This window comes from Rhinolophus sinicus, linkage group LG04, assembly GCF_036562045.2.
Source record: "Rhinolophus sinicus isolate RSC01 linkage group LG04, ASM3656204v1, whole genome shotgun sequence".
Lineage (NCBI taxonomy): Eukaryota > Metazoa > Chordata > Mammalia > Chiroptera > Rhinolophidae > Rhinolophus > Rhinolophus sinicus.
In genome coordinates, this window is record NC_133754.1 from 125,668,076 (window position 1) to 125,692,287 (window position 24,212).

Here is a 24,212-nt window from a genome sequence, read left to right on the forward strand (position 1 = left end):
TTTGGTTCAAAACAAGGCTAATCAAAGCTCTAGGTTCCCGTAAGTTGTTCTGTGAAGTGTAGATGGCTTCCATTTTCATCATACATTTCCTTCTGTCCTACACAGAAGGTGAATTCAGAGTGTATTATGTTCACTCGGAGAATGAAGACAGTGATGCCTTAGACCCAGGGAAGTATAGTCGTTAGGAAGAACAGCCATGGGGTTTAAAGTGAGGCTTCCTGCATTTGCCAGTGCCTCCACTTACTACCTGTATGACCTTGGGCAAGTCACTTAACCTCACTAGGCTTCCGCTCCTGTTCTCTAAAATGGGTATAATAGCAATTGGACATCCATAGGCAAAAAATGAATCATAACCAAAACTTCTATCTTATGCAAAAATTAACTCAAAACGGATAATGGGCTTAAGTATAAAACATAAAACTAAAAATTTCTAAGAAAACAATAGGATAAAATCTTCCAGGACCCAGGACTAGGTAAGGAATTCTTAGATGTGCTACCGAAAACCAGGGCATCAAAGGAAAAATTGATAAATTAAAAACTTTTACTCAGTGAAAGACCGTTAAGAGACTGTTAAGAACATGAAAGGACTAATTACAGATGGGAGAAAGTATTTGCAAAGCACATAACTGAGAAAGGAGTTTTGTCTGATTTCACTTATTTATTATTAAACATGCATTCATTGAGCATCTACCACCACTATGCCCGGAACTGTGGAATAATACAAAATGAAAAACACTTGCTCTCTGCCCTCAGAAGGGTGCTCAGTAGTGGGAAAGAAAGAGAGGAAATAAATAATATGAAAAAATGAATTAGAGAGCAAATGGGAGGACACACAAAGCGTGAATGGAATATGGAAGTGGCCAAGCAGTGTTTGAAATAAATGCCACTGTGTCGCACTTTTGAAAACCATCTCTGTGACAGGAATGATCTTGCTTTCCTCTGGCTTCTCTTGGGAACAAGAGAACAAGTCAAAGAATGGGAGTGATTCGCAATATCAGTACATTTAATATATCATTTTCTACATAAGCACACTTGTTATACTTGATAGCTGTGCCCTTTGTTGTTTTCCCAAACTTTACATTTTCATCTATATTATTAAATATTTAAATTGGGTTTACATGATAGTCATTTGCTTTCTGGGAATTCCAAAACTAAGTTCAGTAAATCTGGCATCTCTATTTTTCTGCATGTATGGAAATTGTGTCAGAGTCCTTTTGGAATCAGGTGCTGGTATGGTGCCAGTGAAATTTCTAGGATAACATGTTCAAATGTGGAGAATCCATATTTTGTATTAATGAGGTTACTCTGTATCTAGGGACCATAAAAGTGAAGAGATACATATATCAAAATCACAAAGTTACATTAAATTCAAGTTATAGGCTTTTGTTCTCCTTGGAGTTTCCAGTTCTTTTATGTTTTGTGTGGGGTTTTTTTTCTTTTCATCTTAATTCTGTAAAATATTTTTTTTAAACTTTGGCAAGAAACTCTTTGCCAATAATATTGTCAAAAATTAAATTAGATATTTAGTTTTAGCAGTTTCAAGATACTTTAAATATTTAATGGCCTTTGCTATGTGTTATTTATAATTTTATAGACATAGTGATGTTCTTTATATTCTTTATGGTCTTTGCTATCTCCTCTCCAAACCAGAATGCAAGCTAAATCCAGGATTAGTAAATTAATAATAAAGTATATGTGCAGAACTGATGGTTAAGCCACAGTTAATTCACTTAAGTATATCCCTAAATATAATACTTAGTTTTAAATGATCTAAATACTGCCAATTTTTTCTGTCCAGTTAATTTTATGATAATAACATATTCTAGAACATAACCCCATGAAAAATCTCCAAGAGATTTTTGTCAATTTTGGTCACATCTGTGTCCCTAGAACCTAGAAAAATTCCTGGCATATAGTAAACATCCAATAAATATTACCAAATAAATATCAAGTCACTGAATGAATTTTCTTTATTCAAAACTTGCTATTCAGAGTCTCCTATTGATGCTTCAGACACTGTAATAGTGATTATTTTATGTTTTGAGTTGTTCTTTCCTTGGAACAAAGAAACAGCACTAGCCTTTCAAGTGTCAGAAATAAATTGCAGCTTGAGCACATGTACTTCCAAATAATATAAACTACCGTGTTTCCCCGAAAATAAGACTTACCCCAAAAATAAGCCCCAGTTAAGCTCGTCAGCCATACGGACGCATTTAGTATGTTATGATGATGTTCTAGAAGAAGATGACATGACTGTATTTGAATAAATGTAGATTGTTATACGTGAGAAAATAAGACATCCCCTGAAAATGCCCTAAGGCGTCTTTTGGAGCAAAAAGTAATATAACACCCGGTCTTCTTTTCGGGGAAACATGGTAGTATCCCAGAGCCACAGTGGGACCCCACCAGAGGGTCCCACTTTTCCTGCCTACTGCTAAGTTACAAACTCCTTAATACAAGTCAGTTTGATATATGGCTAAGCTAGTTTGCAGTGTTACTTGAACCTATGCCATGGTGAAGGTCATAAAAAGTGCCTCCATGATCTTCAAGAGACAGAAATAATAATGAAAATTCATGACAATTGTAGATGAATCTAAATAATAATGCTGGAAGAGACAAAAGACAGGAAAATAACCTCTATACTTTCTCTATTACTGGGCACTAGGATTATTTTGTACCAAGTGAACACAAATAAAATCTGTCGTTCTGTATTAACAACACTTTGCAACTATTTTCTAGCCTCTGTTGAAAGTCAAAGCTCATAAATAGTTCTTAATATATATAAACAATTTTTACTGTATTTGCAATTCTAGTGTCTCCAGTTGCTTTCACACAGTCCATTGCAAGGAAAATTCCACATTCTTGTTTCCCCAACATTTAAAGAGCCTCTAGAGCCCAGCAGTTTCAGTTTATATCCCAGCTCTGCTACTTACTGTGTGTGTGGCCTTGGACAAATTATCCAACCTCCATCAGCCGGAGGGTCCGCATGTAGTAAAGGGAGCGGGAGAGATGATCAGACCTATTATTGTGAGGAGTCAATGAGATATTATCTAGAAGCACTGGGTCCATGTTGAGCTCTTAATAAATAGTATCCATTATTGCTGAAATCTGCTTTATTTGCTGCAAATTATTCTGTGGTGTGTCCAGCACCAGGATTTGTTGGACTTTTCTTTAAAATTCAGATCATCCTAGACACTCTTTCCTTTAAAAAAAAAAAAAAAGTAAGGCAATCTAGACTTAACATATGAGTGCATTTGGGGTTCTTTCCTGGTCAGAGAAAATTGTGTGAATGATGCCAGAACACCGCTCACAGATTGCATTTGATTGGCATATTGAAATGGTTCATTAGCCATTGTGAGAATTGCTCAAACAATACAACAACGTATTTAGCAACATCTGGACTTTTCAGTGGGAGGTGAGAGACCAACAGTGGTAGTTGGGTTGTTAATTCCTAAATGAAGTGAATTAACCCAGGTGCTTGGTAGCCTGAATACAGAAACAGCCTGAGGCCCTTCTTGCTTCTCTCTCCATCTATAAAATGAAGATTACTGTCTTCTGTGTACCAACTTAATAAGAAAGATTAAAATAGAGGCTCTACGGGATGGATCTAAATAATCACCACTATTAATTTAGCCAGTGGAACAAGTATCGAAGTAGCTGTGGTTACTAACACAGAAACCCACAGTCCCCTCTTTGCCTGAGTGGCCTCACTCTTCTGTGCCACCAGGTTTCATTTTAAGTAGCCAAGTAGGCACCAAGGAAGCGTGAGATAAGATCCTCAAGGATCTGACAACTTCCGTATTTGGGAGGCTGGCTGGGAGCAGTGGGTGGGGTATGCACCCAGTACAGCTTCCCAGTTCTGTGAGAAGCATTTAAAACTCCTTTCTTATTTTTTCCAGCTTTATTGAGATATAATTAACATTGCATAAGGTTCAGGTATAATGTGTTGTTTTGATACATTTCTGTATTGCAAAATGGTTATTACCACCATAGGGTTAGCTAACACCTCCATCCTGTCACATAATTACCATTTCGTTTTTGGGTGAGAACATTTAAGATCTACTCTCTTACAACTTTTAAATATATAATATAGTAGTATTAATTACAGTCACCACGAGATAGATAGGTATGTATATATCTATATCTATATCCCAGAATTTATTCATCTTATTACTGGAAGTTTGTACCCTTGACCAACCTTTCCCCGTTTCCCCCACCCACCCACCCCTGGTAAATACCACTTAGTAAAACTCCTTTGTAAAGGTCTGTGCTCATGCTCTAATGGGGTGCACTATGTAATTATTTGGGATGTAAGAAGAAAATATTAGGACTTCTTCTATTTATTTTTATTTTTCAAAAAAAGAAAAAAGTTAGTCCATGTTTACTTAGTGGTTGAGAATAGTACATAAACTAAGATAGATAGATGATAGATAGATAGATAGATAGATAGATAGATAGATAGATAGATAGATAGATAGATAGATGATAAACAGACATTCATGTTCTATGTGTTATTTGCTCAAAATGTTTTTGATAATGGTATACGATCAATAAAGTTTGGAGACACTGATTATATGCAGTTGTGTCGATTTCAGATTATCAGTTCTGCATCTTGAAGTCACCCTGGCACCCTTGCCTTACTGAGTAGTGTCAAATCATAACTTCCTAATGGCTTTAGAAAGGATCAAAGACATGCCATATCTCATCTGTTACGAGGAGCTGCCCTCTCCTTGTAACAGTGCAATAAACTTTTTCCATGTTTTAATGGGACCTTATTTCACTCTTTATCCAAATTATGACTTTCAACAGATAGCCAGCACACGCAGGTACTCACACTAGCGTGTTCACACATCATCCCCACACCGCCTGGCTTCATGGATTCACAGAATATCTAGTGTTGAATGTCACCCAGTGGAGGCTGAACTCAAGATTAAACCTGTGTGGCCTTCTCGAATCCAGATATTTCCCTTTTTCTGCTCACGAACAACAACCTACCAAGTGAAATTGTTGACCAGAAACCTCCAGAATTCTGGGGGAGATGAGATCCTTTTGGTTCAGACTTGGGTTCTACCTCCTCTGAATCTGCCACCCTCCAGAGCTTCTGGACCAAAACCAAACCCACTAAGGTGTATGAGATATGAAATGCTGACCTAGCCTTGCCAATCCTATGTCCTTCAGACAATGCTGATTCGTGGTATAGGGATGTAGTCCAATGCCAAGGCCAGGAAATATCAGCTGTTGTATATCTCCTCCTCCCTCAGCTGCCAGCCTAGGACATGCCCAATTTCCCATCCCCTAGTGCCCTACACAAATCACCTCTCACCATCCTAATCAATGGGATTTTTCTACTTCCCTGAGAAACCACCCTGTTTCCTAATCTAGTTCACAACACTGAACCTACTTTTGTCATACAATTTGCCATTATTCTCCCTTTTGGCTCCTAATATTAATAATAGTGATAATAGAGCTAATGCATAGTGCTTGCAATGTACCCAACATTAGTCTAAGCACTTTACATGTATTAATTATTTCATACTCACAGCAACACTCTGACATGGTTACTATTAGTATCCCCATTTTACAGATGAGAAAACTAAAGCATAGAGAAATTAAGTAACTTGTTCAAGGTCACACAAATGACAAAAACAGGAAAATGAACCCAAGCAGTGTGGGCCGGTATTCCATATTCTTAATAACTATATAACACCACCTCTCATCCTACATTATTTCTTCTCTGTATATCTACTTAAAAGGCAAAATATTTCTTAACTGTCTCTAAGCAATTTCACTTCCACTCCCTTCATTTTGGGGCATTTCTGTTCTTCTGAAATTTCTTTCTACTACCCCAAATATTTCATGATCAGGGGAATTATTCAAATAAATCATCAAAATCTTTGCGTCCAAAATGTGAGCATCCATAACCACGCTTTTTACTTCATTTCCACCCTTTCAATCCACCCCAATGTGCTTCTTTAAACCAGAGTTGTGAACTGGGTATTCCTGCATCTAGGGCTGCCACCCTTAGCACTTCATTAATCTCTGAGATTCATACTTTTCTAAAAAACCAGTCATTGTGGGATAATTACCCAGCCACCAGTAGTAAAATTACTTTGAATTTAAACCTTTTAGTATTTCTTTAGGAATTGATTTAATCCCACCCCCCTTAATATTTTAGGAAATATGTTAGGACACAGTAAAGGGAGAGAGAGGGAGCTGATTTTGCATCTGATTAAGAGGTAGTAGGGTTTCTTTCCTTTTAGATTTCAGATTTGAGGCTTTTGTACCTTTTATCTAGCCTTCTCAAAAGCTTTGAGGTTTATTCATCTTTACCAGGAGAGTTAAAGATGAACAGAGAGATTGAATGTTTTTGCTTCTTACAAGTAAATGTATTAAAGAAAAAGGAAATGTCATTTCATACTTCCTTGTTAATTTGTACAATGGAAATCAGTCATTCAAATTGTCCCTCACCCAACCTTTCCAAATTTAAGACATTAAAGTTAATGTCAAAAGGGAAGGATGAATTCACCAAAAAAAAGAAAAAAAGTCAAATATTGGATTAATATTTCTAATTACTAACATATACTCATATGTTTTGGATCACATTTACGACAAAATAATTACCCTTTTAGATTTGTCCTTTATAGACTTTATGGTGCTTCTGGGTCCTTGGCACAATGAATTTAGGCACATTTCACAGGACTTAGTGAAAAGTTACGGTTGTGGATGTTTATGGTTGTTACTTGACTGTTATGCCAAATTGTTTCTCTTTCTATATCTGTTGCCAAGGCACTAGCCAGAAAAGCCACCTCTTATTTTATACACGTCTTTTGGTGTATGAAATCTCCCAGTGACACGTTTGATTATGTGATTTACAGGTGGTCAATTACCAGTCAGTAAACCAGGGGCTCTGTACAGTATTTGCCCAGTGTGTATGTATGCGAGGTGGAAGTGGATAAGGTCTATACAAAGTCACATAAAAGCTATACTTAGTAGTCAGAGAAATCATTTTTCAACCAGTGGCTTTCAAGGGTCAAAGAAAGAGAGATGATTTAAGGATTTTTGAATGATTTATAATGTTAAAAATGCTTTCTAAATGAGCTATATGTTTTATTATGTGGAGGAGGGGATGAGGCACTTTCAAACACCTATCAAATAGGTAGCATTCCCTTATAGAATTCTCTCACCAGGGAGAACAGATGTTATTGGCAACATCCCAGTTGCTCAGTTACTCAATTACTTGCAGTAACTAGGGAGGGGGCCAGTTTAAATTAAATAAGAGATTGAATTAGAGAATACTTCCTTTTAAGCAAAAGATGTATTGCTTACATCCTGGCCTGGTGGATGTCCTGCTTTCATGAGGGAAGAGCAGGGTCTGTGATGGCACGCCAGAGCCCCAACTTGAGGCCCTTTGGGATGCATTTTATGAATTCTTTTAAATATTCCTCAAGAATTGCTGTGTATGCTAGGGATTTGGCTTAGCACATCTTTCCTATCGTTGGCACAGCCTTTGACCTGACCACCAGGAATTGGGCTTTCCAACCAGTACAGCCCAAATGTGTGATATTGCGGTGTGTTTAAAATTAAGGGGGTTAGAAAGCAAAATGCATAAGAATGCCAAAGTTAATGCTTAAACTCACATTAGCCTTCTTTTGAAGAAGTTATCTTCTGTCACATCCAGTGGGTTAGAATACACGTGCCAGGTGTTCAACGGCCCTGAAAATAAATTCTCCACGTCGAGGCCAACCCAAAACCCAGATACTTAGCTAAATAACCCAGTGGTTAGAAACACTACAGGCTATACACATTTGGATCATTTCTTTGTCACCTTCACCAGTTACTTCCAATGTAGTAATTAAAACCCCTCCTGTTAGAATTGAATTCCTAACATAATCAGCAGCTCATTGCCAGGATGGTGAGTTTGCTTTAAGAAGCAGTTAGAGTGAAGCTAAGTCGAGTGGGTGCCAGGAATTATCAGTGCATGTAGGTAAGCCCCTGAAAATGAGCGATTGCTATCATGTCACCTTTCTCATTTCTTTGACAACAGGGCTACATAAACGGAAAGTGGGGGGTGGGGGAGTTAATGGCCTCAGCTGCCATTTGTGTGTATACCTAAATTTACATGTTGTAGCCTGATATATATTCATGTCTGCAAATTACACTCGAAAGAAAACTGCCAATGTCAACTTGTGCTGACATTAAACAGTGGGAGATTTTGTGAAGGATTTCAGACCTTTCTCTGCCCTCATATTTTTCTTTGTAAAATTTATGTACAAGGCATTTCTTTTCATTTATTGTGTCTTATCGTCCTCCTTGTTTGTGAAAGAAAAAGGAAGTCAATTGGGTAGATATTTCTTCTTCCTTTCAGACTAAAAGACAGCCTTCGATTGTTTTGGTTTTTTTTTTCACTTTCCTCAAATACTTTCTTTAAATATATGTTTTTTTAAACCAAAGTCTCAGCTGGTGATATTTTTGCTCTTATAAAGACTGCCCTTTTCTCCCCTTAGTTTCATCCTGTTTCTTCATGGTATCTCTGTGGTATCAATCCCAGCTCATAATTATTTGTCTCCCATTTCGCCACAAGGTGTAAATTTGCTAACTGAAAAGGCGTGCTCTGACAGTTAATCTCAATGTGTGTCCAAAGGCTGAGCTTGCTGCACTGGATAATTTCCCTGGGGCATTGTTCTGTCTAATGTGGGGCCATTTGTTGAGCTGTCTGATGTGGAAGAAGAGAAAAATGAAAGGACCTGCCAGAGAGAAACGAGATCATGCAGTGCCTTGCAGAGCAAAAAGGGAAATCAAAGGACAATTTCAGGTCCACTCCAGTTCCCCAAGCATGTGTGTGCCTGGAAACTGTGGAATCAGGGATTATTATTATTATTATTATTATTATTATTAGTGTTTTTAGAGAAGTCACTGAGAGACAGCACCAAATCAGGGGCTTATAGCAAATTTAGTAATACCCATGGGCTGTGCTCAGAAATTACCACCAACCCATATCACTCTACATGTGCCTAAGAGGAACAAAGTCTTCAACAGTCTACAAAAATGTTTGGAACCAGAAGAAAAACATATGTGTTGATATTGACTCTAAACTCTCAAGAAGTATCTAGATATAAGATTATTAAATTTTTTATTGAATGTCTACAAAATATATAGTATCAACGTCATTAAGTATTACATTTAGTCTCCTTAAAAATGACATGTGAAAACAAGTTGTGGATTCAATTTTCTCACTTTCCAAGTTTTCAAGCATGCCAATCATAAATGAATTGCATGTAGCTGATAATTTGAAATGCAAAATTATAATAATCCTTTTCATTTTTTTTACACAAGAATGTATATTTTAGGTGGATGTGGGGGCATTTTCATGTTCTTTTTTTGACATGTCTGGTAGGACTAAAAAAGAGAGCATAGGGACACTAAGAGTTTTAAAACAGCTCTGCACTTCTACTCTACTCTTTTTCAAATATGTGGTTGTTCCCGAAGACGTAGATCAGCAAAGATTGTAATGGAGAAGACCAGAAGGCAAGACAAAGGGAAAAGTTCCAGTTTTTTCTTGCTGTGTGCATCAATAGTTGAGGTGAAGTGACCAAGGTAGTGGTCTGAGCATGAGAAAATTCACACGGTACCTCTAAATCGTTGAAAAGACTATAGGAGGACGCCCTGGTTCTTTTGAACAGGAAGTACTCATATTAAATTGGGAAAGCAGAGCTGTCCAGTTGGGGCATGTTGGTAGAACTCCATTGTCACCTTATCTGAGTTATGTCTCTCCCAACAGATGACCAGGCCTTCACATGCCCTTGTGTTTTAGTCAACATTTCTCAACTTGACAAATATTTTCATTATTGGAATGAAAGACTAGAACTCTGGGGGCAGGAAAGAAGGTGGATTATCTGAATTCCATGTGTGATGTTCCTAGTCTTTAATTCAGTGGCTTACTTTTTTCAAGCTTTGTTTTTATTCACCACATGCGGGGCAGTAAATTTTGACTCCCTCCAAAAGACATGAAAAATGACACTTCCTTGTAATATCATTCCCCAAAATAACCACTAATAGCAGTTTGGTATAATTCTTGCAGAATTTTTTTCTTCACATGTATTATAGTATTATCAATTCATTTTCTTTTATAAAATGAGGTAATAAATAAGGTTTAAAATTTGTTGCATAACAATATATCTTCGATATTTTTCCACGTCCCTCCATGTGTACTCACCTCATTCATTTGGATGACCACATGGTATTCCACAGCAGGGCTGGGCCATAATTGATTTAATTGCCCTTTATTGCTAGGTATTCCAGTTGCCCATTCAACTTTGACGTTTCAGGAATATGTACCATGTGCCTAAACAAACCATTATATATTAGCTAGAAATACACAGTCTTGGCCCCCTGTGTTGGCATGAGCCTTCCCAGGATCAGAAAGAACCAAATATTTCCCTGTACTGATGCTTGTTATTAAATGTAGAACCTATACGTGATGTGTCGTTTATTTATTTCTTTGTCTTTTGTTTTTGCCTTTTCCTCTTATGCAGTCGTCTACAGCCAGGGAGAAGGATGAACAGGCCCTACCGGTAGGAAGCAGTAGCCCTGTCTGTACCTGTTCATGTGCCTGTGGACAGTGTGGGGCAGGGCTGGGAGGAAGAGGGGCTCGTGTGCTCAACAGATCGTCCTCTCCCTTGGAGTACTGAAATGGTTTAATCCACGGGTGCGGGTGTACGCTCTGGCCTACGGTTACTGCCAACTGAATTCTGACAGTCACTGACAAATGTATCTCTGGGACTAGATGTCAAAGTTTGAGTTCTTTCTTTCATTTGGCATGAGCTTTTATGGGAGTTGAAAGACTGAGATTCTCAAATTGCATTCCAAGGGATATTGAGCTGATATTTGGGGACAGTGGGGGGAATTTCATGCTTGAGATCTGTTTTCTTTGTGTATTTGCATGTGCCTAATTTGGGGTCAGAAATTTCTTTTGGTTGCATCAAAAGAAATGCTGCATGACATCTATATATTCAATATATATATAATGCCCAAAAGAATGCTTTAAGTTCCTCCATAGATATAACCATTTGCTAATGAAGATCTTCATAGCAGAGTTCTTCCAGTTTCTCTAATTAAGAACCATAGGTTCAGTGGTTATGACCAATTATTCACAAGCACATTTTTCAGTTCCTATCCAATTAATACATCACATTTTGTATTGTCCAACCTGATAGGGAAATGACCTTCAGAATTTTTGTGTTCAGCCATCAGTGATCATGTTTCAACTCTATTCAAGTCTCTTAGCCTTGCCCCTAAAATATTTTGAACTTTAACCATATGAATCAAATAACACAATCAATTAAAATGTTAAAAGATTTCTAAGGCAGAAAGGACTAGGAATGAAGATACATTTGACCCCATCCTTCCTCCTCCAGTGCTCAAAACAAAGATGTATGACATTTATTGAAAGCCCGTAGGATATGCCAGGTCCAGTACTGGCCTACGGGTGCAGAGCAGGTCTCTTTGAAGAGCTCATGATCTGCTTCACCATTGAGACACCAGTAATGCCCTCTGATTCTTCTCCAAACCCTGTAGAGTTGGGAACATGATTTCTAATAGAACATCAGTTATAATAAAAACGCACAGATTTCTCCATGTACCTCAGACTGACATTTCACCCGTACTTCAAGCTTACCATAGGTTTCATGTTTGTCTCCAAACATACAGACTATGATTGTTAATAAGTATTCTTCAAAGTAAGAGACCCGTGGGCAATAGTTTGGAAACACTATCCAATTTAGCCAAGTTAACCTGATTTCCTTTCAACTTAGTGGTCTAATGTGTATCTTAAAACTCTAAAGGTGGTTTGGTCTAGGATGTAGCATTTTCCAAATGTATTTGATCATGGACCCTTATATGGGACTTTTCTTTGGAAGTCCCTTGTGGGTCCCTTGTGGGAGTATGATGGAATCTTTTGGAAAACCCTGCATTGTAGAGGGTTGGAAGACAATGAGAAATAGACGTAGTATTTTATTTTTACCTGAGCCCAGAATCTCATGTCAAGATTTTGGAACAAAAGTTCAATAAGAAATTAAATTTCCTTACAGTATGTTACCCTCTCTTAAATCTGCCTGTCTGTGAAGCTTGGGCTCTGGAGTGTCTTTCCCTTTGATAACCACCAAAAAATCAACCAAAGGGAGAGGAAACAGTTCTTATTCAGGATAAAAATCTGTCACAATCCAGAGGGTTTGGGTTTCCTTTTTTCAGACTGTTTGCTTTTGAAGATAAAAGAAAGAGCTTATTGGTAACCTCACCTCTAGAGGTCCGTTCTTCTTCTCTACCTATCAGCTTCATTTATTCAGCCAAAGGATCACACTAGTAGGAGTCTATGCAAAAGAAGTCCCCCTTTGAAGTCAGTAAGCTTCTCTGTGGAGTCATAATAAGTGGTTCTCTCTCTTTAAATGTCACTTAGCACAAACCATAGGGCTTCGTGGATTAGAACTGTGGTCTAGGGTAGAGACGAGGAACCCTAGCAGATGTGCAAGGTATTCTCTTGGGGAGCAAGGAGAAAATATTAGCACCTCTGTCATTTACTTTCCATATTATTCTTTATAATTTCTGCTTTTGCAAATGTTTTATAATATATATGCTCATATTTTATTATGTGTGTGGATATATAGATACAGATACAGATATAGATGTTGATGGACACATATATATGTACATACATACTCAAAAATTTTACTGATAGGGTGAGCAATCCAAACATTTCAGAGACCACCCACTGGTTCAGATAACAAATTTTGAGACAAGCAAACTTGAGATCCATTCCTCTATCCTCCATTTTTTTTCTGTGTGAAGATATCTCATTTCCCTTCTCGGAGACAGTTTCCCCATGTGGCTATAGGGAGTAATAACAGTGCCTAATTCATTGCATTCATTTTGAGAATGAGAGAAACTAATGGAGGTGAAGCTTATAGCACATTGACCAGCATCTCCTAAGCTCTAAAAAAAAATGATAGCAATGAATTCATTTAGTAGGAAAGGAGGTGAGAAAGCCATTCCTTTGGGGAATTTCAAATGTACTTTGAAAATCTGTGGTTCAATAGTGTGTGATCATGTGACAGCAATGAGTGACCACCGGATATGGTGGGACTCTAATCTCTAACGCACTTGCCTTCGGTTTCTGAGCACTAACAGCCTCTTTGTCTGCTTTCTCCGCTCAGCCTAAGCCTCGTCTCCAGCGAGGTGGAAGCTCTGCCTCCCTCCACAACAGTCTCATGAGGAACAGCATCTTCCAGCTCATGATTCACACCCTGGACCCACTCGCTGAAGGTAAACCTCAGGCTTTAGTTTGGGAGCTGATTTTGGGGGGAGAGAGGATGTAAAAAGGCTTCTTTCTCTTCATAAAACGTGTTCACACTTCCATCCCACAAGCCTGCCAATGTCCGCCTGTTTAGCGTCTGCTGTATCTGCAACAGCTCAGTTCACGATCAGGGATCTTAGAAGCAGAAGTAGGATCTGAGGTCCGTGTTTCTTTTGAGTCTGTCTTTTGATGCCTCCAGCATAATTACAGTTTGTTATAAGACAGAGAGGACAAAAGCTTCTCTCCCTTCCAGCTAGAGTGACAGTTCTCTTCCATCATCCTCCTAAGTTCCAAAATGAGGTTGTATGTGAAGATAAATTGTACGAGAGAGAGAGAGAGAGAGAGAGAGAGAGAGAGAGAGAGAGAGAGAGAGAGAGAGAAAAGAGGGCTTTCTGACTTGGAGGGCCGAGAGTCATTGTGGTATGTTCACGGCAGAACATGAATATTGTACTGATTCTTTGGCAGCTGGAGGGTGGGAGATAAGCTTCTAAGCATCCAAAGAGCCCTCTCTGAGGTGGCTACTTGAAATCAGTCGTTGGAGACCCAAAAGGCCAGGTTCACCTCCTAGGAAATCATATGAACGCTCCCAAAGAATCCATACTGAGTTCTTCCAGTTTACTCATCACAATGAAGGCAGATACATCAGGTTTCTTAACTTGCATAAGCACCTTAAAAGGTTAATTTTTCCCATAGGTAGATATCTGATGTGTCAAATAAATGTCAAAGTTAGGCCACTAGCAAGGGGTTCAAATATAACCACGTCCATTCTCCCTTTGTCCCTGGACCTTATAATTGAGCCTGATGGGACACCAGCTAATAACCCGGGGGAAAGGTCTCTGCCACTGAAAGAACACATGGGATGAGATTGTCAAATCATGTCACATAAATCAGACCTCTTACCCAATATAAAGCTTTGCTAAATAATGTCAAGGGTACTGGCAATCAAGAGATTCAGACAAAGTAAACACTGGGACCTCAAGAGTGGCTTCCCCAGTCCCTGCGTCCTCTCGCTGACACACACCTCTCCCCCAGAATAACAGGGGAAGATCAGGAGATCCCCTCTCACTGTGGAGCATTTTGATTATGAAAAATCTCCCTTTTGTACCCCAGAGAGTTCTATACCTGACATGATGTTCTCCAAGGAGCCCTGAATCATAGACCCTGAGTTCCGTTTACTAGGGTTAATCCGTAGCCAGAGACATCCTAAATATCATTACTCTCTTCACCCTGAGGGCCACTTGACAGGGAATTAGACCTAGTCACTGTCTCCTTTTTCTTCCCCAAGGGCGCAGCCCCAGAGAAGGGAGTGAAGGGATCACAGCACGTCTTCCTCCCTGTCACCAAGCAGTTGTGTGACTTTGCGCAAGTTGGAGTCCCTCTGGTCTGTACTTGGTTTCTTCCTCTGCAGAAATAGTCAGTTACCTCTGTGGAGCAGTTCACAGTTGATGAAGGCTTTTCGCACTTAGAAATTTATGATTCAAAATAACCAACATTATTCTTCTAATTGCATAAAATATTGTACCCTCGAAACAGATCTTAAATTTATCTACGGCTCTCGCTGCCAGCAGTGTTTTCCAAGCCGTCTTCATCACGTCCGTGGATTCCTGCAGTAGCTTCCTAGCTGGTCTTCTACTTCCTCCCTTGCCTTCTCCGTTGTCTATTTCCACACAGCCACCCAAGTAATCTTCTTAAGAAGTCAATCCAAATATGTCACTCCTGCTTATAACCTGCAGTGGCTTCCCATGGCTCTCAGGAAAATTGTGAAATACTTAATCATGTTCTACATGATATGCCTCTTTCTCCAAACTGAATTTCACTCACTTTGCTTTAGCCACAGAGGCCTTTCTATCCTCAAACAGGTAACTTCTTTCCTGCCTCGGGGTCTTTGCACAGGCCGTTGCCCCCACCCAGAATGCTTTCTTTCCCTTGCCTCTTCTACTTCCCCTGCTTTACACGGCCCATTCTTCAGTGTTCTGTCTAAATGACACTTCCTGACCATCCAGTACAAATCAGGGCTCCCAATCCTCATCTCTCATGCATCCTTTCATTTTTCTTTATTGCTTACATCATAATTTGTGTGATTACTTGTTTACGGCCTGTCTCCCCCAGGATACGGAAAGTTTCTCAAGAGTTAGGACTGTAGTTTATTCACTAGTTGTCCCCAACGTCTAGCAGAGTACCTAGTACATAGCAGCTGCTAAAACTCAAAAAGATTAAGCAATTTGGCCAAATTCATGTTTTGACATGATATTCACCTAAATTTAAAGCCCTCTAAAGCCCTACAGGTTTAAGATTGTATCTTGAGCCACCATTTTCTTCACCCCATCACTGTGGAGGGCCATGTGAGAAAAGAAAAGAACTATTTTATCTGCTCCAACTCGATTATAAGCAGGCAACTGAGTATATTTATTTTGGGCAAGGCAGTATTATGTAGTAATTAAGAAGACAGACTCCAGAGCCAGATGCTCTGGGTCCAGATCCCAGCTCTATATTTACTGGCTGTGTGACCTTGAACAAGTCACTTAACCTCTGTATCTCAGTTTCCTCATCTATAAAATCAGGAGGATATATAATAACTTCTACATCACAAGGTTGTAAGTATTAAAGAAGTGATTACACATAAATCATTTAACACAGTGCCTAGTAGACCTGTAGTGCCATATACAGGTTTGGAATTATTTTCTTTCATTATTTTGAAAAATAATACAGTATATTATTTTTTAATTCAAAATATTCAAAAGGCTATGGTGAAAAAATAAGTTTTCTTCCTCCATCAGCCTCCCAATATTTTTCAGTCCCCCAATTCGCTCCAGAGAAAACCACAGCTACCAATTTCTTAGGGCTTCTTCCAGAGATGTTCTATGCATATAGAACTCTGTGTGTGTGTGTGTGTGTGTGTGTGTGTGTGTGTGTGTGTGTGTGTTCCACCCCTTTGCCCCAGGTCTCAACAATCTAAACTCTTTTTTGGTTTGAGAGAGTTCAGTTTCTGGTAGGGCCTGTTTTTGTCTTTTCTGTTTGGTGTGGGAGGTTATGTTTTGTTTCTAAAAAATAAGAAAAAATGAATCTAGGTTGTCTCAGAGTCAGGCCATCAGTGGTTTTCCAAAACACCTGGCTCTTGTGGGACTGTATTGCAATTAAAGTGTTTGCTCCTGCTGTATCCATATGTGCCTTCTGAATCCAGGAGCCTGCTTTCAAGGTGAAACTGCTCCCCAAAAGACATGGAGTGCTGCAACGGTGTGAATCTGAGGGAAGCTGAGAGCCATAGTCAGTCCTGGACGTGAGTGATTAGAAAATATGGAAAGCATTTCAGTGCTTTAAAATTGCTCCATAGCACACAGCCAAGAAAACAGATTGCTCTGGTACTTCCCCCCCAAATTCACAATCATTTTCCATTCCAAGAACAACCCAAAAAATTAACCTACAGCTCTCAAAAATAGTCATCTCTCTTTTAGTTTGCATCTAATCGTTTGAATTCATTTGAAGTCCTCGTGCCAAACTGTTACCTTTAACAGTGTAGAGCATGCTGGTTACATCACCAAGTTGATGACACTCCATTAGCTTCCCTGTTGCACCAAAGGACAGTGTATTGGTGTTCCTGGCATCCACCTAGCTGAGTAGTACATTGGCACCACATGGCATATGGTCAGTGTTCTCAAAGGGAAGTTTTCAGCACCATTTGAAAACATTGTGTAGGACTGATGGCCTATGGAAAGATGGAAAGACATTTCCCTTTGCCTCATCTATACCACTCAGGTCTTTTGTCTTTCAAACTCCAGTGATTAAGCCCTTACTAAAAGCTTTCATTGGTGATTGGTTTGACCTCTGAGCCACAAGATCTAGCAGTGCTTGTGTTTGGGTTCTGTATCATTATGTAACAAAGCACCCAAGACTTAGTGGCTTAAAACCACCACCATATTATGTATTGCTCATGATTTCATGTATCAGAAATTTGGGCAGGAATCAGTGGGGTGATTCTTCTGTTCCATGTGGCAGCAATGGAGGTCATTGGATGTTACGTGGCTAGTAGATGGGCAGGTTAGAAGATCCAAAAGGGCCTCACTCACATGTCTGGCACGTTTGTAGGCATGGCTAGAAGACTGAGGTCAGCTTCCCCTCTGACTCTTCATGTTGTTTTGGCGCCTTTTCACCTGGTTGGATTTCTGACACGGCAGCTAACGGTTCCAGGAGCAAATCTTCCAAGAACCTCGGGTGGAAGCTACAAGCCTGCCAATGACCTTGCCTGGGAAGTCCCAAAACATCACTTGTCCTACTTACTGTTGTCAAGCAGTCATGAAGGCCAGCCCAGACAGAAGGAGAGGAGGAGACTCCTCCTCTCAATGGGAAAATACTAAACAATTTGAAATCGCCTTTAACCTAACTCAGTCTGTCTCAGGGACATACACCACTGATCAGGTCATCTGTTCACTATTCATTGGTGTGTTTTGGGCAGACCACATTGTGTGGAAGGGACAACACCATGGTCAGCCTTAGGGTAAAGGTTGAGTCCAAACAAGGCTGAGCCATGGCTTTCCAGGGCCACAAAATTCTGAACAGGACATTGTGAAACAAAAGGCTCACGGAAATGGTTGGAATGAAGACGTTGTTTCTCTTATGATATCAGAAAGACCTGGAGAACTAGAATTATCAATCTTTGAGATCACAACATGGCGGTCTGAATTGATCTTTCTAAAAAATTCAGTGTCTCATATTGATTTTAACACTTTCTCTAAACAAGCCATTATACTTACCCAGGTGGACAGCTTTATGAACCTAAAACAAAGACGCTGAATGTAGCTCTTTTGGAGTGTGTTCCTACTATCAATTGGTCTAATAATAATACCAGCAGCTGATATCTGCATAATGCTTACTCTAGGCCAGGCACTACACGTAGTGCTCTGCGTGAACCCTCTCGTTTAGTCCTTACACTAGCCCTACTCCGTCATTCAGAGGATACTGATATATAAACAGGATGTGTCTCACCTCACCAATTGACACAGGAAGTCAGCGGCAGAGCCAGAATTTGAACCTATATGTGTCTAACTCAGAGTCTGGGTTTATAGTGCATATGCTGCTCTGCCTCTTTGTGTAACTTCATGCCCAACTCCGTGTTCCTGGTTCTCTTAATGTAGACACCAATATAAATACCAGGAGCCTTGTCCTATCCCTGGGCTCATTATACATTTAGTCTATAAGACGTGAATTTCCCATACATAAGCCTGTGCAGCAAGACCTGTCTTAGCCTTAGCTCCTCCCATCACATCCCCCACACCCAGAATTGTAGCCCCGCTCATGAGTCCCCAGGGCACCGTGCTCTCATCAATCGGCTTTGGTCAAGCGTATGAAATTACTGTTGACCTACCGATCCAGGAGGACATGAGTACTAATCTACTCAGGAAGAGGGACCTCATAGCCGGCTCTGCAACTCCGGGGGAGCTCAGAGACTGGGTGGTGATAGCGGAGAGACTGATGTGGGACCAGGACAGGTGGCATGGCATTAGAGCTCGGCCATGAAGCATGCATGGTCAGCGTGTGGGCCGAGACTCAGACTGCCTGGGTTCAAATCCTTGCTCAACCTGTTGCTCTGAGACCTTGAGCGAGTTTCTCAACCTAATTAGGCCTCAGTTTTTCTATTTGTAAAATGGGATGATGAGAGCACCACCAGCATAAGTTCATGATTACTATTACTCAGCCTTTTAGGGCCTTGGTTTCTTCATCTATAAAAGGGAATAATGAAGCTCATGGTGAGTATTCAATACAACAGCACTCAAAAAGCATGTAATTACTGCTTGCTGACTGTTAGGCAATGATTTTTTAATTAAAATTCTGTTCAGTGTCATATAATAGACTCCAACTGCAGTAGCTTAACTTAATCATTTTTTTTTAAGACTTTATTTTTTAGAACAGTTTTAGGCTTACAGCAAAATGTGAGGAAGGTACAGAGATCTCCCATTATCCCCCGGCCCCCACACATGCACAGCCTCCTCCATTATCAATATCACTCACCAGATGGTACATTTGTTACCGAGGATGAACCTACACTGACCCATCATCATCACCCAAAGTCCATAGTTTACCTTAGGGGTCGCTCTTGGTGTGGTACAATCTATCGGTTTGCGAAAATGTACAATGACATATATCCATCATTGTAATGTTTCCCCTGCCCTAAAAAGCCTCTGTGCTCTGCCTATTATTCATCTCTGTCCTGAAACCCTGCAAACCACTGGTCTTTTTACTGTCTCCCTAGTTTTGCCTTTTCCATAATGTCATCTCATTGGAATCACACACTAGCTAGCCTTTTTAGATTGTCCTTAATAGTTTTTTAGTGTTCTATTTGTCTTATTTAACAAGAAGCCCAATAGTAAACAATCCAAAGCTGGTAACGTAGCTCCACCCTGCCATTAGAGACCCAGCCTCCTGGTTTTTTTTCTCCTTCTTTCATCCAGAGTGTTTCTCTCATTCTCATCCTCATAGGATGGCAGCTACGTCCCCTGTCATATCTGTATTCTGGGAGGGAGAAGGCAGGGCAGCTGTCTTTTTTTATCAGGAAAACCTCCGTGTTCCCAGAGGCAGACTTCCACTTACATCACATGGGCCGGACCGGGGCCATGTCACCACCCTGACTGCCGGAGGAGCCGGCCAGCCCTGGGCACTGTGCCTCCCCAAGCACGGAGCTCCATGGCAGACCCCCGTGAAGGTCAGATGTGTTCCCCTTCTTCTTCTTCCCATCCTTAGTAACCTTCGTCCTGTCTTCTCAAATTCCTGATTTGTAGAGAAGAGATGTGGTGTTCCCTCTTTTCTTCCCCTGTAAAGGGCTCTCTGCTGGCCCATGAACCGAACTTCTATACAGTGGCCCTGAGTCCTCCCTCAGAAAGGCATGCCTTAAAACTTGTCATCTAAGAATTCTGGTTCCCCTATGACATAAGTGAAGTTATGCCCCACCTCTGCTCAAAGCCATCTGACCAGTAGTAAAAACCCGCATCTTTACAGTGGCCCTAAGGCCTCCTGTGACCTGCCTCTCTGCCTTCCTCTCTCTCTCTCTTCCTTCTCCCCTTCCTTTTGGCTTTACTCTGCTCTCCTTCCTTCCTGTCTCTCAGCCCTCCTCTCCTTCCTCTCGTGCATTATCCCCTTTGTTTCACTTCTCTGGCTTCCTAGCAGCCCCTTTTCACAAACTCCAAGCAGATTCCTGCCTCAGGGCCTTTGCATATATGTTCTTTCTCCCCCCGGACATCCAAATGGCTCCTACCCTCCCTTCCTTGAACTCAAACTTCAGATGTCACCTGATCATGAGGCCTTACTCAATGAACCTTTGAAAATAGCAAAGTCAAAACAATGATAATCAGACTTCTGGATCTTCTTGCCCTGCTCTGTATTTCTCCATGACACTTATCACCCTGTATGTATTTCTTTGTTGTTTGCTGCCTGTCTCTACCCTTATATCTTTAACATGGCAGGATATGGGGCAGGCTCTACAGTATCTCCAGGACCCAGTACATATGGGTCCCAATAAGTATTTGTTGAATGGATTGAATGAGTGCTTCTTTTTATAATTTTTCTGCTGGAGAACTGTATGTCTCTAACCACGTAGATTGCCTTACCTCACGTCCTGTCAAAGGCTCTTTGGTTGTGACCAACCAAATCCTAGTCAGCGGATGGTTGTCTGTGCAGTAATGGATGGCAGTCATGTCTGCTGTGGCCACCACTGTATCCCCAGCCTGTAGGATGGCGCTGACTTGAGTTAAGTAGATGCTCAGTCAACATATGCTAGACAATTAGATAAATCTCCCTCTAGCTCTGGAATTGCTGCTGCACTGAGAAATGTTTGCTCTCTGCCTCTCGCCTTCTTGAAGCGTTCTCCTGTTCACTTCTTCCTCTTTTCTTTCCAAACTCTTTGTTCTTCTCTTATTTCCTTTCCTTTTCTTCCCTTGGATCTACTGTTGGATTTTGCATGTATTGCATCGCAGGGCCTAATTTTATATGTTCAAAGAATTACAAGATTCTAAGAAGTTTATTGTTCAAACACCTGTAAAGTAGCATCTACCACATAATTTGGTATTAAGCTGTGTGCGTAGGAAACTGCAAAAGAAACATTCATTCAAAAGAAGCTCTTCATTCCATTGCTATGGATTCTTGGATGCTCTTCTACAATGCTCGTAATTTCTCCTTCCTTATAGAATTTCAAACTTTGATTTACATTTTTTTATTATAACAACAATTTTATTGGATATAGCAGCATTTAACAAATAAGTGAACTTGATACCTTAAGAGACACAAAAGTAAGAATAATACTTGTGTAGTGGGCCTGTAATTGAATTGAAGGATTATTTAACTACAGGGCTTGAGACAGCTGAGAAAAGCAGGTCCTCATGCCTGATACGTAATTCCTTTGAGGCTCTTTTTCATGACAAAACCTTCAGAATCCTGTAATGAGATGTCTGAAAATGACAGCATACTCATAGTGTGATACTTGTCTTATTTGCTGTTAGAAAGACAGGAAAATTTCCCCACAGTAAATTCACTTCCCATTATCAGCCTGTCTCTGCTGTTTTCACTTCATAGCCAACACATTTATGTTACATTCATTCAGATTGGTTGGGGGGTATCCTGGGACCATTTCTCCTGCCTTTCTGAAAAACAGTGTTGCTCCCTCGTTTCCCTCTTCAGTGGCTGTTGTGACATCCTGATGCCATGTCTCCCATTGCTTTATTGGTCTGGCTCAGGCAGTGGGAGGTGAACAGATAGCTTCAGTGACCTGAATTCCAGGACATTGTCATTGTACAAGCCTCACAAATGAGTAGCAAATGTCTATTTTTTTTAACCATCTTTCCTATACCCTAGATGATGGGTTTTCAAAAACAGTTTTTTCAGTAATAGCAGAACCCCACTGATAAAACAATTCCCACAGGGAAGAGTAAATAATTTTTTTTAAAACTGTTAAAACTATTAAGAGTTCACTCATGTCAGATCCTTTATCAATGTGCCTGAATCAATAGCCTTCCTCTAGACCAGCAAAGAAATAAAGACTCCACTCACAAGTGCGACAAAACCATAAAGTACCATAAACTAACCCAAAGGAAATATTTAAGAACTTAATAGCAAAATAATAATCATTTCTGAAGAACATAGAAGATCAAAATAAATTTTGATGTATTATACAGATATCAGTTCTCCACAAGTTAAACTCGAAAGGCAACTCAATCCTATTATTGATATTCATGGAACTTCACAACTTGATTTGTAAATTTAGGGGTTGGCTCAGTTGGTTAGAATGCAGTGCTCATAACACCAAGGTTGCCGGTTCGATCCCCACATGGGCCAGTGAGCTGCGCCCTCCTTAAAAAAAAGGGGGGAGGGAGAAGGATTTGTGCATTTATGTAGAATAAAAGACACTTTTCACGAAGAACAAAAAGGGAAAGGGGGGAAATATGCACACCAGAGATCAAGATGTACAAAGGAGCAGCTTGTAGATGCTCTGATCAAAGTACAGAGGAGGAAGGGGAAGAGGGTGGACCGGAGGCCGCTGGGTTCTCCCTAGAGGTAGCCCCTGAAAAACAGGAATAAGGTGTGAGCACCGCCATCCTATGGAATCTATTAACTGCTCTTGTTTAAAAGCACTGTGGGAGGAAGGAGAGGGAGGAAGGAGAGCTATTTGAAGGAACAAGGCCCTTATTCCTGAAGGAGTGAAAGTACATTTTTGTGGCTGCAGCTTCATATCATGATCATTGCAGATTAATAAGCCAAATTGGGAAACCATGCTGGTGCCCGTACTGTGTGGTAGGCGCAGAGTAAGCTCCCAATGCAGGTGAGCTCTGCTTGCCAGGTCTTAAGGAAAGTCATCACGAGGGTGAACGCGGAGGGCAGGATCATCCGGAAGTGTTCCTAGACAAAGTGAGATTTGAGAGCCGTTCTCAAAAGATGGTGAGGCACATGGGCGGGCAGAGAAGAAGGAGTGGGAATTCAGGGCATTGGAACTGGCTGATTCAGGTAGATCCCAAACTACTATGTATTTTTGCCCCAGTCAAAATGGGGGCGCCTTTGAGGTGAGCAAGCTTGTGGCTTTTTACCCACTGAACTAACGTGCTACATGCTAGCAGTCTCTCCTGTCGAAGGTCACTAGGGTACTATGTATGCATGTGTGTGTGTGTGTGTGTGTGTGTGTGTGTGTGTACACACCACCCGTGTGTATCTGTGCATGTGTGTGCACACACCATGCGTGTGTGTGTGTGTATGTGTGTGTGTGTGTACACACCATCCGTGTGTATCTGTGCATGTGTGTGTATACACCGTGTGTGTGTGTGTGTATGTGTGTGTGTGTGTGCAAGTATAGGAAACCAGAGGCCTTCAAGAGATGGTAAAGAGGCAAAACAAGAGAGTGAAACTTCTTCAAGTGCCTACTCTGTGCCACACGCCTGATACTCATCTCATAAGTCTCTCAGTGACAATGGGAATTACTGTGTGTTTTACCTTTGAGAAAACTGAGATTCAGAGAGTGACATTACTTGCTCCTCAGTTTGCCTTCAGAGTCTGAATGCTTTCATACACATAGCCATCCCTGTCTCTCTTTTGTAAAATCATTCCAGTTCTTTCACATACACATTTAGTGTTAACTTGAAGCTGACACTAAGATTAAACTTTCACTTGCTTGCTGGGTTTTCTTTTCTTTTTTTTTTTTTTCCTCACCAAACAGCAGAACTTATTTCCCTGGCCTCTATTTTCTAAACCAACTTCAATATGAGCTTTCATAAATTGTCATTTGATCCCAGAAGACAGTCATTTTCCTGACTAGTTCATTCAAAACGTGGAGAAGTTGTCCCTGAAAGGCAGTATTGTAACCTTTCTTTTTATCCTAAATCATAGATCAGTTTAAATT

At 40.3% G+C, this 24,212-nt stretch overlaps 1 protein-coding gene across 6 annotated transcripts in view; it reads left to right on the forward strand.

Annotated features, from left to right (window-relative positions):
* The window catches only part of SLC24A2 (solute carrier family 24 member 2), a 245,970-nt gene that overhangs the window by 140,377 nt on the left and 81,381 nt on the right, over positions 1-24,212 (forward strand). For 4 of the 6 annotated variants that reach the window (XM_019750366.2, XM_019750363.2, XM_019750362.2 and 1 more), the window contains exons 3-4: positions 10,533-10,571; positions 13,206-13,314. In XM_019750366.2, coding sequence (XP_019605925.1) covers positions 10,533-10,571; positions 13,206-13,314 — 148 coding nt within the window. The remainder of the gene's footprint in view (positions 1-10,532; positions 10,572-13,205; positions 13,315-24,212) is intronic. The other 2 variants (XM_074330332.1, XM_019750364.2) reach the window with 1 other exon arrangement.